Source organism: Chrysochloris asiatica, unplaced genomic scaffold (genome assembly GCF_000296735.1).
Source record: "Chrysochloris asiatica unplaced genomic scaffold, ChrAsi1.0 scaffold00044, whole genome shotgun sequence".
In the NCBI taxonomy this organism is placed as follows: Eukaryota; Metazoa; Chordata; class Mammalia; order Afrosoricida; family Chrysochloridae; genus Chrysochloris; species Chrysochloris asiatica.
This window is the reverse complement of record NW_006408562.1, coordinates 20,650,742-20,667,445: the sequence shown is the minus strand read 5'-3', so window position 1 is coordinate 20,667,445 and position 16,704 is coordinate 20,650,742. Positions and strand designations below refer to the sequence as shown.

General features: G+C 40.2%; 1 protein-coding gene across 3 annotated transcripts in view; it reads right to left on the bottom strand.

The window, feature by feature from the left end:
* Positions 1–16,704, bottom strand: part of AGFG1 (ArfGAP with FG repeats 1) — a 115,799-nt gene that overhangs the window by 37,111 nt on the left and 61,984 nt on the right. For all 3 annotated transcript variants that reach the window (XM_006861907.1, XM_006861909.1, XM_006861908.1), the window contains exons 3-5: positions 7,618–7,733; positions 2,408–2,570; positions 1,361–1,514 (exon numbers count right to left, since the gene is read on the bottom strand). In XM_006861907.1, coding sequence (XP_006861969.1) covers positions 1,361–1,514; positions 2,408–2,570; positions 7,618–7,733 — 433 coding nt within the window. The remainder of the gene's footprint in view (positions 1–1,360; positions 1,515–2,407; positions 2,571–7,617; positions 7,734–16,704) is intronic.

Sequence of the window (16,704 nt, the reverse complement as noted above, 5' to 3'; positions counted from 1 at the left end):
ACAACATTCTTCTTATCAATGGAGAAAAGATTGAAGTTGTCAAGGACTTCATTCTTCTTGGATCAACTATCAACACTCGTGGAAGCAGCAGTCAAGAAATCAAACAACGTATTACATTATGCAAATCTGCTGCACAAGACCTTTTTAAAGTGTTGAAGAGCAAAGATGTCAGCTTGAGAACTAAGGTACGCCATGGTATTTTCAATAACCTCATATGCATGTGAAAGCTGGACATTGAATAAGGAAGACCATGGAAGAATTGATGCTTTTGAGTTATTGTGTTGAAGGAGATTATTGAAAGTGCCATGGACTGCCAAAAGAACACATAGATCTGTTTTGGAAGAAGTGCAGCCAGAGTGCTCCTTGGAAGCCAGGATGGCCAAACTTCGTCTCTCATACTTCAGACATGTTGTCAGGAGGTACCAGTTGCTGGAGAAGGATATCATGTTTGTTAAGGTAGAGGGTCAGAGAAAAAGAGGAAGACTCCCAGTGAGATGGATTAGCCAAGTGGCAGCATCAATGGACTCAACTGTGACAACAGTAGTGAGGTTGGCCCAGGATCGGGCAGTGTTTTGATCTGCTGTGCATAAGGTTGCTATGAGTCGGTACCGACTTGATGGCACCTAACAACAACGAGGACAGACCAATCCCTAGAAAAGGACATCATGCTTGTCTAAGCAGAGGTTTAGTGAAAAAGAGAAAGAAAGCTCCTCAGTTAGACAGAGTGGCACAATGACTGCAACAATGGGTTCAAACATACAAATGACAGATAATGAGGATGGCCCAGGACTGGGCAGTGTTTCATTATAAAAAACATAGATACAAGCAAAATTGAAATAATTTGAGACACATGATTCATAAAATTAGAATATTTACTAATGGAAGTGTTGCTGTTTTTAGGAGTGATAATGTTACTGTGGCTGTGCTTTAAAAAGAACGTTCTTCTTTTTGACAGATAAGCTAAAATAATTAAGGATGAACTAATATTAGATCTGAGTTGCTGGGTGGAATTGTGGACTGACAAGACTAATGATGAGTGATGAGCCCAGGAAGTTTCTATTGTCCAGCTACTTGTAAATACCGGCAATCTTACAAAATGAAAGAGTTAGAAGTCTCCATTTTTTCCATGGAAAAAGGTCGTATGGAAATCTGACATTAAATATAATCTTCCTCTGATAAAAAAGGAAAACTATCAAATAGTTCCATATGACAGACACATCAATAGTTACAGGTGACCAAACATTCTCAACAGACTTTGAATGTCTCTAAACCTTTCCCAGAAACACAATAAATAGTTTTTTAAAGAATGAACAGTTTCTTGGTGCCAATCTGGCAAAAGCTGTTTGAAAAAACCACTTACCTACATGACTGTTGAAATGTGCAAAGTTAGCAAAATTGGCTGTTGCAGTTGACTGAGGAGCTGGGGCAGCAAAGATGTCTGAGCCAAGATCACTCAAAAGGTCAAACTGCTTCTTTTCCTGTTGCTGGCCGTGGGAGCGCCCTACAACAGGGGACTGTAGACCACACGTTAGCTCTAAGAGACTTCTCGTCAGATCAGATCTGGTCAGTTAGCTTGAGAGGAAACTATTTCCAATTCACCAAGCTCAAAACCTTTTAAAGATCACACATTCTTTCACTGGAGTTTTAGGTACGTCTATGCTTCTGAACAGCATTTAATTTTTCAATTCATATTTCAATTTTCTATCTTCTATTTTCTATATTTATTATATGTCATATTTCCTGTATCATATTTTTCTATCTTTTCTTTCTATTTTAAATTTACAGTCTCAATTTTAAATGCAAAGAAATAAATCCTAATAGTTGTTAAAACTCAGGACAATTCTTGCCAAGACAGTGTTAGAATAAGACTTTCATAGGACATGTCCTATACACACAGGAAGTGTTACAGTACACTGATTTTCACTCAAATCTTTTGTGAAAACTGATGCCTTGTGTAGGTGCTCAGGTGAGATTTACTTTAGACCTACTGTTGCTCAGCACTGTCCTTGTGTAGGACAGAGGTTACAGTGCATCACAGTGACAAAACTGTTTCAGCTCAGTTAACTTGAGTGCAGAGCAGTAGCTCCCACTTTGAGAATTATGTGTACTGAAAAGCCACCTGTGTTTCAGAGATGCACGTGCATCTGAGACTTGAGAAATCCTGTCTTGTCAAACTGTATCACAAAGCTGTATTGTTCTACCTTTGATGCACTGTTCTAGATTCTTGTTTTACTAAATGTATACTATATACATTTGTGTACAAAATACAAATTCTAACTATGTAACCAACATGCTTTTAATGCACCCTAAGTCAGTAGCACACATAGGCTATTGATTTTGCTAGTCAACTCTTGATCCTCAATTTCCCTTAGGTAGACAGCCCTCCAAGCATCTGCAGGTGACTCACCTGGCTAGGCGTGCCCTTATTTAAGTGCAGAGCTGGTGCAGAATCTCCAAGCAAAGATTTCAGTGGCTTGACCTCAGGTGTGCTGCTCGTGCTACTGGCAGAGGACCCTGAAATAGATGCGTGAACTGATGCCACCACTTTGGCTTGCTCCGGTGGGACATACCTACATTAGAAATGAGAATAGGCAGTTAACGAAGAGAAACATAAGGAATCCCAGACTCAAAAAGGACAAGCTTTATTCTAATTTTGATATTCATCTTATTTGAAAACGTTCTACCTTAGAATTATGATGGCATAAAACTATATATAACTTAACTGAAATACTCAGAGCAACAAAGATAAGTCATAAAAATTGTTTCAATAATTTATGATTTTTATAAGGTGATAAATACAACAAAGGAAATCAATTTTTTATTTTTTAACTACTGGGGACATACAGTTCAATCATCATGAATAGTTATTTTAGTACATTAATTTTTAAATAGTACATGAATTTTTAAAACTAAAATATTTTGAAGATCACAAATAACATATGTAGACAGATAAAAGATTATTTAATTATATAAGTTAATAACCTTAAATATAAAGTAATTACATACACACACACACAAACACACAATCAACAATTCAATTTTGAAATGGGCAGAATCAGCAATTCACAAAAGACATATAAATGACTAATGAAAATATGAAACCATTTGCAATCCATGAAAAATGGAAATAAGAATACCCACTTCAGATTTAGATTTGAACATAAACGAAATCAACATGTTTCTCCTCACTGAGACACAGATGCAGGCACACTGGTGCTGCCAATACCACCCCTAGCACTTGTCCTGAAGACCTGACTAGGTAGGTGTCATGGGTGAGCTGCCCCGAGTGGGCTCCACCTCACAGCTACCTTGAACAGAACTGAAGGAAACACTGCCCGCTCCTGTCCTGTCTTCATACGGAGTACATGGTCAAGTCACATACCACTGCCACTACATCAGTTCACCTCTGGTGACACACACAGATACATGTGTAGAGAGATCTTTACCACAGTACTCTCTACAACTTCAAAAAACGGGGAATGACGCAAACACCCACCAGGAGAGAACTACTTAAAGTGATTATGTAATCAAGTCCCTAGTTACTCTATCTCCTAACACTGAGAAATGTTCAGAAGACTTTATGCATCTTTCAGGTCATGAAATATGTGATTTGTGATTGGAGGGAGTGAAGAGCAGAACAGAGACAGAATATAATCCCCAAATATTGACAATACTAATCTAGTGGGGTAGGATTATGCAAGAGCTTTAAATCCCTGTATTTTGGGGGTTTGCCTTCCTTCTCCTTGCCCACATAGCAAGTACGTAATAGCAGGGGAGACAGAGAAATGGAGAAGGTTAAGAACATGGATTTCAGACACAGAAACCCTGAGTTCAAATCCCAGCACCATCATCGAATGCAAGTGACCCTCGGGGCACTACTTCAACTCACTATGCCTAGGTTGGTTTCTTCATCATCAAATGGAAGCAGAGCTGCTGCTGTGAGGTGTGCCAGAGTTAACACTGGTAAGGCACCCAGAACAGCTTGCAGTAATTGTTAGCAAAAATTCCCATCAAACTACAGAGGAACAGAGGAAAGAGACCCAGTGCCGCTGTGTTCTCAGTAGATGGGAGGGAAGAGAAGAAATGGACATGAGAGCAAATACAGGAAGTTACGCTTGCCCATAGTTCAGTGTATCACTGATGATAAGGCTTCTTCAGTTACAGCCAAGTCTTACCAAAGGATAAAACCAGATCACAGCTTTGGTCCACAAATCTGACCCAATTTAAAGAAACTGATACGGCACTGTAAATTTCTGAGTTAGAACCACTCAGCTGACTACAGCTCATAGGAGCCTTTACTGTCATTTCAATTTTCCTTCACTCTGACATGGCTGGACAACAATCCCTTCATCACAAGCACTTCACTGGGCGTCCGTGCAGTTCAAGATCACTGACAGGGCATCAAGTCTTTTCTGGCACCAACAAAGCCACTGCCAGGAGGCAACCCCAGCTCCTAGCAACTCTAGAGGACAGAGTATAACTGCCCACAGGGTTTCCAAGGCTGTAAATCTTTTTGGAAGCAGATAGTCACATCTCCCTCAGAGCTGATAATGAATCGGAGGAACCCCAACCTATTGATTAGCAGTCAAGTAGTTTAACCACAATGCCATCAAAAAAACAAACCAACTCTCACTGAATTGATTCCACCTCTTAACAGCAGACTATATAGGGTTTTAAGGCTATAAATCTTTATGGATGTAGAAAGTCTCTTCTTTCTCCCTCGGAGTAGCTGGTGGGTTTAAACTACCAACCCGGCAGTCAGTAGTCCAGTGCTTACCCTACAGCATCACCAGGGCTCCTTGCCTTGCACTAAAGTAAGGCTAAATAAGAACCATATGCACCTGCTCCAATTTTACCTCAAATTCAACTTAAAGGTGCATTTAGAAAGAGATCTTGTTTGTGACAGGGATTGTCGGTATGACACAGAAAGTGCTTTTGAGAACTCTTCGAATTCACACTGGATGAGGGAAGTAGCATTTGTGGTGGCACTGTACTTCTTGCAGTGAGTATTTTTAGGGAGTCTACATTTGGAGGCTTTCTGCTCCCGTAAAGATTTACAGCCTGGGAAACCCAATACGGGGTCGCTATGAGTCGGAACCAACTCTATGGCACATAACCACCTACCACCACCACATTTGGAAGGGGCTTCTACCACGTTAAAGCTTTTTCACTGCTCCCTTATTTCATGTTCCCTGCCTTGAATTTTCTTATGAGTGGTCTCCTACAATATGTCCTTTTGTGTTTGACTAATTTCACTCACCATAAGGTCCTCCAGGAAGGGAAGGGAAATCACTAACTAGAGAGTAGGCACGTATTCAATAGGCTGAAGGAAAATAAAAGTCAAGAGCCCTATCTATCTTGCCTGGCCTGCTAACAAGGTCAGCAGTTTGAATCCACCAGCAGACCCACAGGAGAACGATGAGGCTTTCTGCTCCCGAAAACAATCACAGCCTGGGAAATCCTATACAGGGTCACTATGAGTGAAAAATGACCCATCAGCACAGAACCACCATCCCTCCTGGATGTCAGATACCTCTCTGCCCCCACACACCACCACCACTGAAGTCCGTACTTGTATTATTATTATCACTACTTTCCTGTTTCATTGAAAAGCAAAAATGAAAAAAGAAAAACCCACATAACATTCTTAGTTGACGTTTTCAGTGATTTGCATTATGGTTTTACTAATACTAATAAAGAAACACTATAAGGAGCCTTGGTGGTGCAGTGGTTAAAGTGTTCTGACGCTCACTGAAAGACTGGCTGTTTGAACTCACCAGCCACTACATGGTAGAAAGATGTGACAGTTTGTTTTCATGGGGCAGTTCTACTCTGTCCAATGGGGTGGCTATGAAGTGGAATTGACTTGACAGCAGCAGGAAAATACTACTGCAGAATACACACTGAGGGTAAATGGGAATCTAAGATTTTAACTCTCAATCACACGTACTTCTGGTCTTTCAAATGTTAAACTAAACTATCCCAAGCTAAGTCCTTACTGGTGTGACATTCTGTGTTGGTGAAAGTACGGCTGCAAAAGTCCTAATTACAGGGTAGACAGTCTAGGAACTAAGAACTATGATAATAAAAGGATAATTATACCCTTTGCTTTACAAGAATTTTGCTATCACCTCACTCGCTAATACTGTCTTTTTGATATGAAAAAAAATTCATTACTAAGTTTTAAATGTATCTTAATACCTAATGTTATTTGCTTATCCAGTGCAGCTGAATGTACCTCTGGCTAATTTTGCTTTGCCCTTGGGTGAGACAAACAAACTCTGACCATGCTTAAGAGGTTAGCAGTTTAGACTGGTGATGACCTGCTTCCCAAAGGTCCCAGCCTTGAAAGCTCTAGGGGGCTGTACTCCGCACACATGAAGGAGTCTCACGAGCTGTAACACTCTTGGTAGCAATAAGCAACAGCAATCTTGCTTTAGAGTCTGTGAGTGGTGCAAACAGTAACTGAGCTCACTGCTGAAGTCCAAGGTCGGTTGTTGAGCTCCACCCAGTCTCGTCTCAGAAGGTCTGGTCATCTACTGCCGAAAACAACAGCTACTGAAAGCCCCTCTGGGACTGCCTAAGTCTGAATCTACTGGCAGCAACGGGTCTTTTGTTTGTTTAATATTATTTGGGGGAAAGGATAAAATAGTCCATTCTAGTCCAAGTTCAGCAGAGTATACTGGTCAGTTACTCCTAGATGTGCTCACTGACTAAAGCAACATTAAAGCAGGGGTCCCCTAGGAATTACAATGACAATCTCGCTCCTCAGAGAAACAGAGGACTTTAACTCCCATTAGCCACTCACACTCCCTCTTTGTTGAATCTTCCTCATTTAAAAAAATAAGTACTTTTCAACACTGATAAAGAAACAACGAAAACAGTTCAATGCACTTCAGTACACTGTACTTAAACTGGGCTTGTAGCTGACAATGAAGAGCCCTGAAGAACAAGATTCCTTCTTGCCCTGGTTTCAAGGCTTACTAGGAGTCTACGTCCCTATCTTTCCAAATATCTTTTCGGAGATGAACACCCGATGGACAGACTCAGGGGCAGTACTCTTTTCTTGACACTGTAGAGAGGGTATTTTTTCGGTAGGAAGTGACGAATATTGTGATACTTTGAGCAAAGAGCATGAGTGCACCTATGTGGCTAAACCATTACACACCAGTGTCTGATATATAGAACATACTTAATGCAAACTTGCTGACAAAATGAATAAAGATTTTAAGTAAGATGATTTTGTAGGACTAAAAATGTCTAGGGAAGACTAAGGAAACATAAGCAACATGCATTCCTAACTTTTCAAAAACAGTTAAGAGGCCTGTTGTATTATTTATAATTATTATAATGAAAAGGTTGCTTCTAGACATATAAGGGGGCTCAAAAGTTTATGGGTAAATAGAACGAAAAGTTAGTGGAATTTTTTCACAAACTTTTGAAGTCCCTTAGAAGTGAGTTAACATAAATGGACAAAAGGGGACATTAAAAAAAAAAAAAGAAAAGGGTATCTCCTTCCTTCCTTCATGTGTCCCTCCATCCACCACTTGGGACTAACCTTATCCATAATTAACCTGATGTTGGCAGGCTTGACGCTAATAGAAACTATTCACTCACCATCTTTTCTTTTCATATTTTTCTTGCAGAAACTCTTTCACTTTTTGTGGATCCCTGAAGTCTGGAATTGCTGAAGATCTATCATCAAATAATCCTAGCCAAATCTGTTTACAGACCTTTGGAAAGAATTGAAAAAAAAAACACAAAAAACAAAAATCTGTTAAATTCAGCATCTTCACTTAATAAAATTTTAAGGGGAAATTAGAATGCTCTCAGAAAACTAACCTACTTACTAATTTTAATACAACTGTTTTAAATGAGAATATGTATGACAGCGAGAACTAAAGAAACACATTTACTAAGTGGATTTTACAATGTTGTAGTCGGCAGGAAAATCTTTACAACATAAAGCACCTCACAGGGAAATAAGCAGTGAGACAACTATTTGAAAGGCCCTGGATTTGGGGTCTTGGCATAATCATAAACTATATAAGCCATTAGCAAAGTCATGTAACTTTTATAAGCCTCAGTTCCCTCATCCATAAAACAGGAACCATACCAGAATTAAGTCCACAGTTCCTTACAAGTTTAAAAACCAATAACGAGCAGCAAGGAAAAAGTACTAGAATCAAAACCAATGAAAGAAGAGTGGCAATAACAGAGGTACAAGGTCGAGTCCAACTCCGGCTTTTAGAGCTGCCATTGCGCTGTTGTCCCGTGGCTACGTGAGAAGCTAGGCACTTAGCATTTTTTAGAAGAATCAAAAGTGAAAGGGAACGAAGCAGAACTTAGAGACAGGACACAAGGAGCAGGAACTAGAAAATACAAATAAAGCAGACATCATCAAAATTAAAAACTTCTTGCTCTTTAGACAACTGCTAAAAGGAAAAAATGAAAAGGTAAGCCGTCACCTGGTCAAAAGCATTTACACTTGAGAATATGGAGGAAAACCCCAGGACAAGGAGCAGTGAAGCCTTAAGAGGCATTTGCCACTTGTTTACTAAATACCTGGCTGAGTACAAAGAAACAGAAATCACACAGACCAAAACAAAAGTAAAAAAGGGGGGAGACGGGGACGACTAGGAGAGCTCATAAATGACAGTTTAAGGGAAAGTAAACAGTTAGAAAACTGGGAAGAAATGAAATGCTATGGAAATGGTGAGCAAACATCGAGCCAAGTAGCTCTGTGGGTTGTATTCTAAGACCTGGATACCTGTGGAGAATCAGCAGAAGGTACTGCCCTCCTACACCTCACTTCATTTAGTGTCTCTAATGTGGTGCTGTATGATAAGCACTGGACTGCTAACCAAAAACTCGGCCATTCAAACCCACCAGATGTTCCTTGGAAACTCTGTCTATATACAGCCGCTATGAGTCTGAACCAACTCAACAGCACTTAACAATAACATCAGATGGAACTGTGTTCCAGACAGGCTGCACAGAACAAAGACCCATGCACCCAGACCAGCTTAGATAAAATACATGTGGGGACAACGCAAGCAAACACTTCACGGAAACAAACCATGGGGACTGGGCTGCAGACAGGAAGCCATCTGGGACATCAGTCTCCCACACAAAACAAACTTTATCCTCCTTGCATCTGACACTATGTACAAACCCTGCCCTTGCTTCTCTTGTTGTTGTTGTTGAGTGCCATCAAGTTGGTTCCGACCCACTGCGACCTGTATAGGGTTTGAATTGCTAATCTTGCAGTTCAACCTTAACCCACAGCACTTCTCTTAGTAGAACCTTCTGTTTTCTAGTTCTTGATAGTTCACATGGCTAACTACATACTGACTTTTCAGTTCAAGTGATTTGTTGCTTGACTACAGCTTCAGTCAACCTTAATTCAATTTTAAAGAGGATCTGATTTGTCCCCAATCAAACATGCAATAGCCAGCTCTCCAAGGGTCAAGAGTCAATTCCTGATCTAAGCAGCTGTGTGTGTGTGTACAATCATGTACGCGAGCTGTGGTTCCCCTAAAACAGAAAGCCTCTCCTTCCTTCAGCAGGGAGCAAGAGCTTGGTAACCACATCCTCACCAAACACACCTTTACTTATAAACAAGCACTGTAAATTACTAAGAGCTTTATAAATGTAAGAATTTTTAGATCATTATTAGTGATGTCTCAGTACTTTGGAGGAACACTAGAATGCCATTTGTCCTGTTTTCCCACACTGAGATGATACTGTATATGTAAATTTGTCTAGGCCTGCCACAAAATGATTCCTCTACTCTTAAATTTTATTTCCTAGGTCTTTCAGAAGTTTTCAAGTTTTAACTAATTAAATTCATCAACTTTTTCTTTGTATCTTCTTCTACTGCTTTTATTCTATAAAAACCAACATTCAAATGTTAGGTAAGTAGTCAGTTCTATTAAATTTTATGATAATCATTTCTTTATCTTGTTGTTAAGTACCATCACTAAGAGTCAGAACAAATTCTATAATAGCACACCACTGTCGAGAACCGGCCTCAACTTGGGGGTTCGGTTCACAAAGTAGGGAGATCTGGCGGCGACAGAGATAGAGAAAGAATACACACAAAGACGCAATGAGAGAGACAAAGAGACACCCTGGAACTAGAGTGGATGCGTAACTGGCGTCAGACAGATCCTGCATTGTAAACATTTGGCTATGCATGCCGTTTGCATACCTTGCCAACTGCAATGCCTGCCCGTACTCCAAGCCGCAATGCATGCCCTGCAAGCCATAACGCATGCGGGCTTCGGTCTGCGCCTCCGTTTTATTTCAGGGAGGAGCTTTACACAAAGGAAGGCGGGGTTTATTAAGACAGGGTACAGAAGTGAAATATGATTAATCGTTCAAAAGAGGGCACAATGATTCATAGGCATCAAATTCTAAAACATACATCACAAATTGTCTTGATAATCTAACATCCTTAATTTTTCAGAAATTCAAGCAAATTGTTATATGTTATATCCCAGGGCAGCAACTCTGTTTCTCAAGCCTAATTAACATACCTATAGCACCTAATCTCAAATGGGAAAAGGTGAAAAGGATTGGGAGGAGTCCCGCTGTGTCAGCTGCCTGGCACAGACTTGCAAGAGGAAGAAAGACACCTAGATCAATGATCTGCACCTGGGGGCAATTTAAGATGGCTGACACTATTGTTCTTTGGACAAAACCCCGGAATTCGCCAATCTACTTTGGGTGAATTCCTTAGGGGAATTTTTTCTCCAGCGTCTCCCTGCAAACTTGCCCTAGGAACTCTGGCTGCATTTCTTCCAACACAGATCTGTTTGTTCTTTTGGCAGCCCATGGTGGTACTTTCAATATTCTCCTCCAACACTATAACTCAAAAGCATCAATTCTTCTACGATCGATCTTCCTTATTCACTGTCCAGCTTTCGCATGCATATGTGGTTACTGAAAATACCATGGCTTGGGTCAGGCACACCTTAGTCCTCAAGCTGACATCTTTGCCTAATGCAATACGTCGTCTGATCTCTTGACTGCTGCTTCCATGAGTGTTGATAGTTGATACATGAAGAATGAAGTCCTTGACAACTTCAATCTTTTCTCCCTTGATAAGAATGTTTATTGGTCCAGTGGTGAAGAGTTTTGTTTTCTTTACATTGAGATGCAATCCATACGGAAGGTTGTCCTCTTTACGCTTCAGCAGTAAATGTTTTAAGTCCTCTTCACTTTCAGCAAGCAAGGTTGTATCATCTGCATATCACAGGTTGTTCATGAGTCTTCCTTCAATCCTGATGCCATGTTTTTCTTCATAGAACCCAGCTTCTTGGATTATTTGCTCAGCATACAGGTTGAATAAGTATGGTCAAAGAATACAACCTTGTCGCACAACTCTTTTAATTTTAAACCATTCAGTGTTCCCATGTTCTGTTCGAACAACTGTCTCTTAGTCCAGGTGCAGATTCCTCATGAGCACAATTAAGTGTTCTAGAATACTCATACTTCGCAAAGTGGTCCATAGCTTGTCATGATCCATACAATCGAAAATCTTTGCGTAGTCAATAAAGCACAGGTAAACATCTTTCTGATATTCCTTCCTTTCAGCCAAGATCCACTGGACATCAGCAATGATATCCTTTGTTCCACATCCTCTTCTGAATCCAGCTTGAATCTCTGGAAGTTCTCTGTCAATGTATGACTGTAGCCATTTCTCTATTACTTTAGCAAAACTTTACTCGCATGGGATATCAAAGAGATTGTCCAATGATTTCCGCATTCCACTGGGTCACTTCTCTTTGGAAAGGGCACAAATATGGATCTCTTTCTATCAGTCAGCCAAATAGTTGTCTTCCAAATTTTTTGGCAGAGATGAGTGAGTGCCTCCTGTACCACCTTACTTTCTTGAAAGATTTCAATTTTTGTTCCATCAATTCCTGGTGCCTTGTTCTTTGCCAATTCCTTCAATGCACCTTGGACTTCTTCCTTCAGTATCACTGGCTCTGGATCATATGCTACCTCTTGAAACGGATGAATATGAACCATTTCCTTTTGGTACAGTGACTGTATATTCCTTCCATCTTCACTTGATGCTTTCTGCATCATTCACTAATTTGCCCGGAGAATCTTTCAATAACAAAAGTCGAGGCTTGAATTTTTTCTTCAGTTTCCCCAGCCTGAGAAATTCTGGTCATGTTCTTCCTTTTGGGTTTTCTGATTCCAGATCTTTGCACATTTTGTTGTAATATTTGGCTTTATCTTCTCAAGCTGATCTTTGAAATTTTCTGGTCAGCTCTTGGACCTTCTCATTTCTTCCACTTGCTTTAGCATCTCTAAGTTGGAGAACAAGTATCAGAGTCTCTTCTGACATCCATTTTGACCTTTTCCTTCTTTCTTGTCTTCTTAATGACTTTTTGCTCTCTTCACGTATGATGTTCTTGATGTCATCCCACAACTCTTCTGGCCTTTGGTATTTACTGTTTAATGTATCAAATCTGTTCTTCAGATGATCTCTAAATTCAGTTGTGATATATTCAAGGTCATATTTTGGTTCTCGTAGACTTGTTTTCATTTTCTTCAGCTTCAGTTTGAATTTGCATATGAGTAATTGATAGTCTGTTCCACAGTCTGTCCCTGGCCTTGTTCTCACTGATGATACAGAGCTTTTCCATTGTCTCTTTGCGCAGCTATAGTCAATTTGATTTATATGTATTCCATCCGGTGAGGTCCATGTGTATAGTCGTCTCTTATGCTGTCTAAAGAAGGCATTTGAAATGAATAAATCATTGATTTTGCAGGATTCTATCATTCGTTCTCCAGCATCATTTCTATCACCAAGGCTATATTTTCCAACTACTGATCCTTCCTCTTTGCTCTCAACCTTTGCATTCCAATCACCAGTAATGAGCAATACATCTTAACTGCATGTTTGATCAAGTTCAGATTGATGAAGTTGGTAGAATTCTTCTATTTCATCCTCACTGGCTTTAGTGGTTGGTGCATAAATTTGAATAATAGTGGTATTCACTGGGCTTCCCTGTAGGCGCATGAATATTATCCTATCACAGACAAGTGTCGTACCTCATGACTGATATGGATATGTTCTTTTTGACAATGAATGCAACGTCATTCCTCTTGGTTTATCATTTCCGGCATAGTAAACCAAGTGGTTGTCAGATTCAAAATGGCCAATACCTGTTCATTTCGGCTCACTAATTCCTAAGATATCGATGTTTATGCGTTCCATTTCATTTTGACAACTTCCAATTTTCCCAGATTCATACTTCGTACATTCCATGTTCTGATTTTTAATGGATGTGTACAGATGTTTCTGTTCATTTTGAGTTGTGCTCCATCAGCAAATGAAGGTCCGAGGACTTGACTCCCACAGGCTTTACTCTGTTTGCATCATCGCGGTCAGCTCTGCTTTGAGGAGGCAGCTCTTCCCTGTTGTATTTTGAGTGCTTTCTAACCTGAGGGGCTCATTTTCCTGCACTATACCTGACAGTGTTTCTCTGCTATTCATAAGGTTTTCAGGGACTAAAGATTCGGAAGTAGGTCGTCACTCCTTCTTCCTAGTCTGTCTTTCATCTGGAAGCTCATCTGAAACCTGTCCACCATGGGTGACCCTGCTGGTATAGCTTCCAGAATCACAACAACTCACAAGCCACATTATGACAAACTGACAGACAACTGCTGGTCCTTTATCTTAGTAGCCCCAAAATGTATATCTTTAAACATTACTCAGTTTTTACCTGTGTTTTTCTTATGAAATAATTTGCTTTACAGAAAAGTTGCCAGTATAAGAAGGAGTCCTGGTGTGGTACTGTACAATAAGCACTGGACTGTTAAGAGCAAGGTCAGCAGTGCAAACCCACTGGCCAGCATCAGAAGCCCTATGCAAGGTTGCTATGAGTTGGACCCTTAACCACAACAGAATAAAGAGTTGCCGATTGCTCAACATTTGTTTGATAAGTGTTGCTCTATCATATTTGAGATAAACATTATTCTGAGCCATTTCACCTGTATGTCCTTCTTTAACAGAATCATAGGACAATTACCAAAATCAGGAATGCATCTTACACTATGATCATCTACTCCTGACTACTCCTAATCATGTCTTTTTCAGGTAAAGGAAACTGTCTCCTAGTCCAGAACTCATCACTCTCATGCCTCTTTAACCTCTACCCCAATGCACCAGAAAAAACAAAACCATATAACCGACTGCCTTCCAAATCAATTCTAGCTCATATCTATAGTATCCTTTGTTTTTGTCTTTCCTGCCCTTGACATCTTTGTAGACAACTTCTTGTTGGGTTTCCCAGGAGCACCTGATGGGTTTGAATTGTTAACCTTGTGGTTCCCAATCCAGTGCTAAACCTACATACAGCACCACACCAGGGGTTCTTTTGCAGAATTGTTGTTGTTAAGTACCGTGGAGTTGGTTTGGACTCAGTGACCTGTATTGGGTTTCACTGGACATCAACCTTGCGTCCAGTGCATCAACCCACAATGCCACACATGAGGCCCAGTCAGTTTGTAGACTGCACTTCCTTTGGGAGCTGACTGTCGTTTCTGCTAAATGAAATTCCTGTTCCACGTTTTTAGCAGCAATGTGGCAGAAGTGTGCGGGTCCTTCTCAGAGCGTCAGATCAGGAGGCACATGATGTCACTTTGTCCCCTCCTGGTGATAACTTGGCACACTTGATTAAATGGTGCCTGCCAGGTTTCTCAAAGGTGAAATTTCTAGTTTCTCTTTGGGATTGATTAATAAATATCGTGTCCAAAGACATTTGGAAATTATGCTCTATGTTTTATGGCTTCTTTTAAGGCACTTAAAGTTTACTTCTAAAATTTATTTAAATTCATTACAAGGGTAAGTCAAAAAGTATTGCTACTAGGATTCTAGTTCATACACACACAGGTTTATTCAAACAAAGTATTTTTCAACATGTCTCTCTGATCAGTGATGGCTGCAGACTTCTTAGCACTCTGCTTGTCTTAGTCTCAATAGGGAGCCCTGGTATGGTGCTGCAAAATAAACACTGGACTGTTAACCACAAAGTCAGCAGTTCAAACCCACCAGCAACTCCCTTTAAACCCTATATGGGGTCTCTATGAGTTAGAACTGACTCAAAGGCACTAAACAACAACTGAATCTCATTAGGAAGTCGTCAAAAAATGACTTTTTGTATCATGTAAAAAAGTGATGGCATGAAGATCAACTAGCTCAAATAACTTTTCTTTCTATCAGCCTTAAGCATGAGTCTTGCATTTAGCAATATGATCCAGAGAGCAAAGCCCAGTCAAAATAGAGGTCATGACTTCCAAGAGGATCTGCTGAGCCAGTTCAATTCAAGACAGAGAGAGATCAGCTCCAAGGTCATAACTACTGTCTATTGGAATTCAAACGGGGGCTCCTAATATGTGGCACTGTAGGATAATCACTGGCCTGTGAACCACAAGGTTAGTGGTTCAAACCCACCAGCTTCTCCTCAGAAACCCTACATGGGGTCACTATGAGTCAGAACCAACTCAATGGCACTTAACAACAACAATCTTTGTAGATGTTCTCTGAAAACACAGGATGCTCATGAGGGCTTATAGGAGGGAGTTTTGAGAAAACTGAAAGCTGTGTTGATGAGGAAGGGGCCAGGAAAGTTGCTTCAAGGAATAGTTTCCCATCACAAGGGGCATACTCATTCTTCCAGGATAGAAAGGTCTGTCCTACAAGAATTTCCTTGGGGAACCTGACTCCATCTATCCTACAGCCCTGATTTTGCCCCCTTGAACATAACTTGAGTCCTTTGAGGATTTCAAAACTGCTATTTTGATGTGGTCTAAATCAGATCGCAGAATTCTTCCTGGAAAGTCAGACAGATGGAAACACCCTTCAGAAGCATATATAGACCTTGATGGTAAACAATAGCTTCAAACATGATTGTTGTTGTTGTTAAGTGCCGTTGAGTCGGTTCCGACCCATAGCGACCGTGTACAGGGTCTCCGAGGGTGTAAATCTTTACGGTAGTAGAAAGCCTCATTTTTCTCACGTGGAGCGGCTGGTAGTTTCGAAACGCTGACCTTAAGGTTCACAGCCCGATTCGTAACCACTACGCTACCAGAGATGATAGCTGTTTAATAATGGTTTCTATATTTTTGTAGCTTAGTGGTTATGAATTGGGTTGCTAATCTCTGGGTCAGCAGTTCAAAACTACCAGCTGTTCTATGGGAGAAAGATGAGGCTTTCTGCTCCCGTAAAGATTTACAGCCTCGGAAACCCTGTACAGGGTCGCTCTGAGTCGGAACCGACTGCCCGGCACATAACCACCACCACCATACTTTGTAGTAATACTTCTTGACTTGGTAAACCATGGCAATTAACATTCACTTGATTATCTCCATTTACTGAATAATCAATTCCTCACACACTGGGCTGTCTGAGCTTCATTTACTTTGTAATAAGCTTAGACCTGAATTTCATACATTTTTATGAATAGATCCAGTTAGCAGATTTGTGCCCATTCATACAGTAGCTTTACATTGTAATTACTGCACATCATTTACATATAAAAAGATGCATTTAACACTTCAAAGAGCAAGTCCCAATTACTTACTGTTTTTTAATTTCTTCCTAGCTAGTTTTTTATGTTTGTGGTTTTGGATGAACTTTAGAATCACTTTCTTAAAAAAAAGAATTTCCAGAAGTTCTAA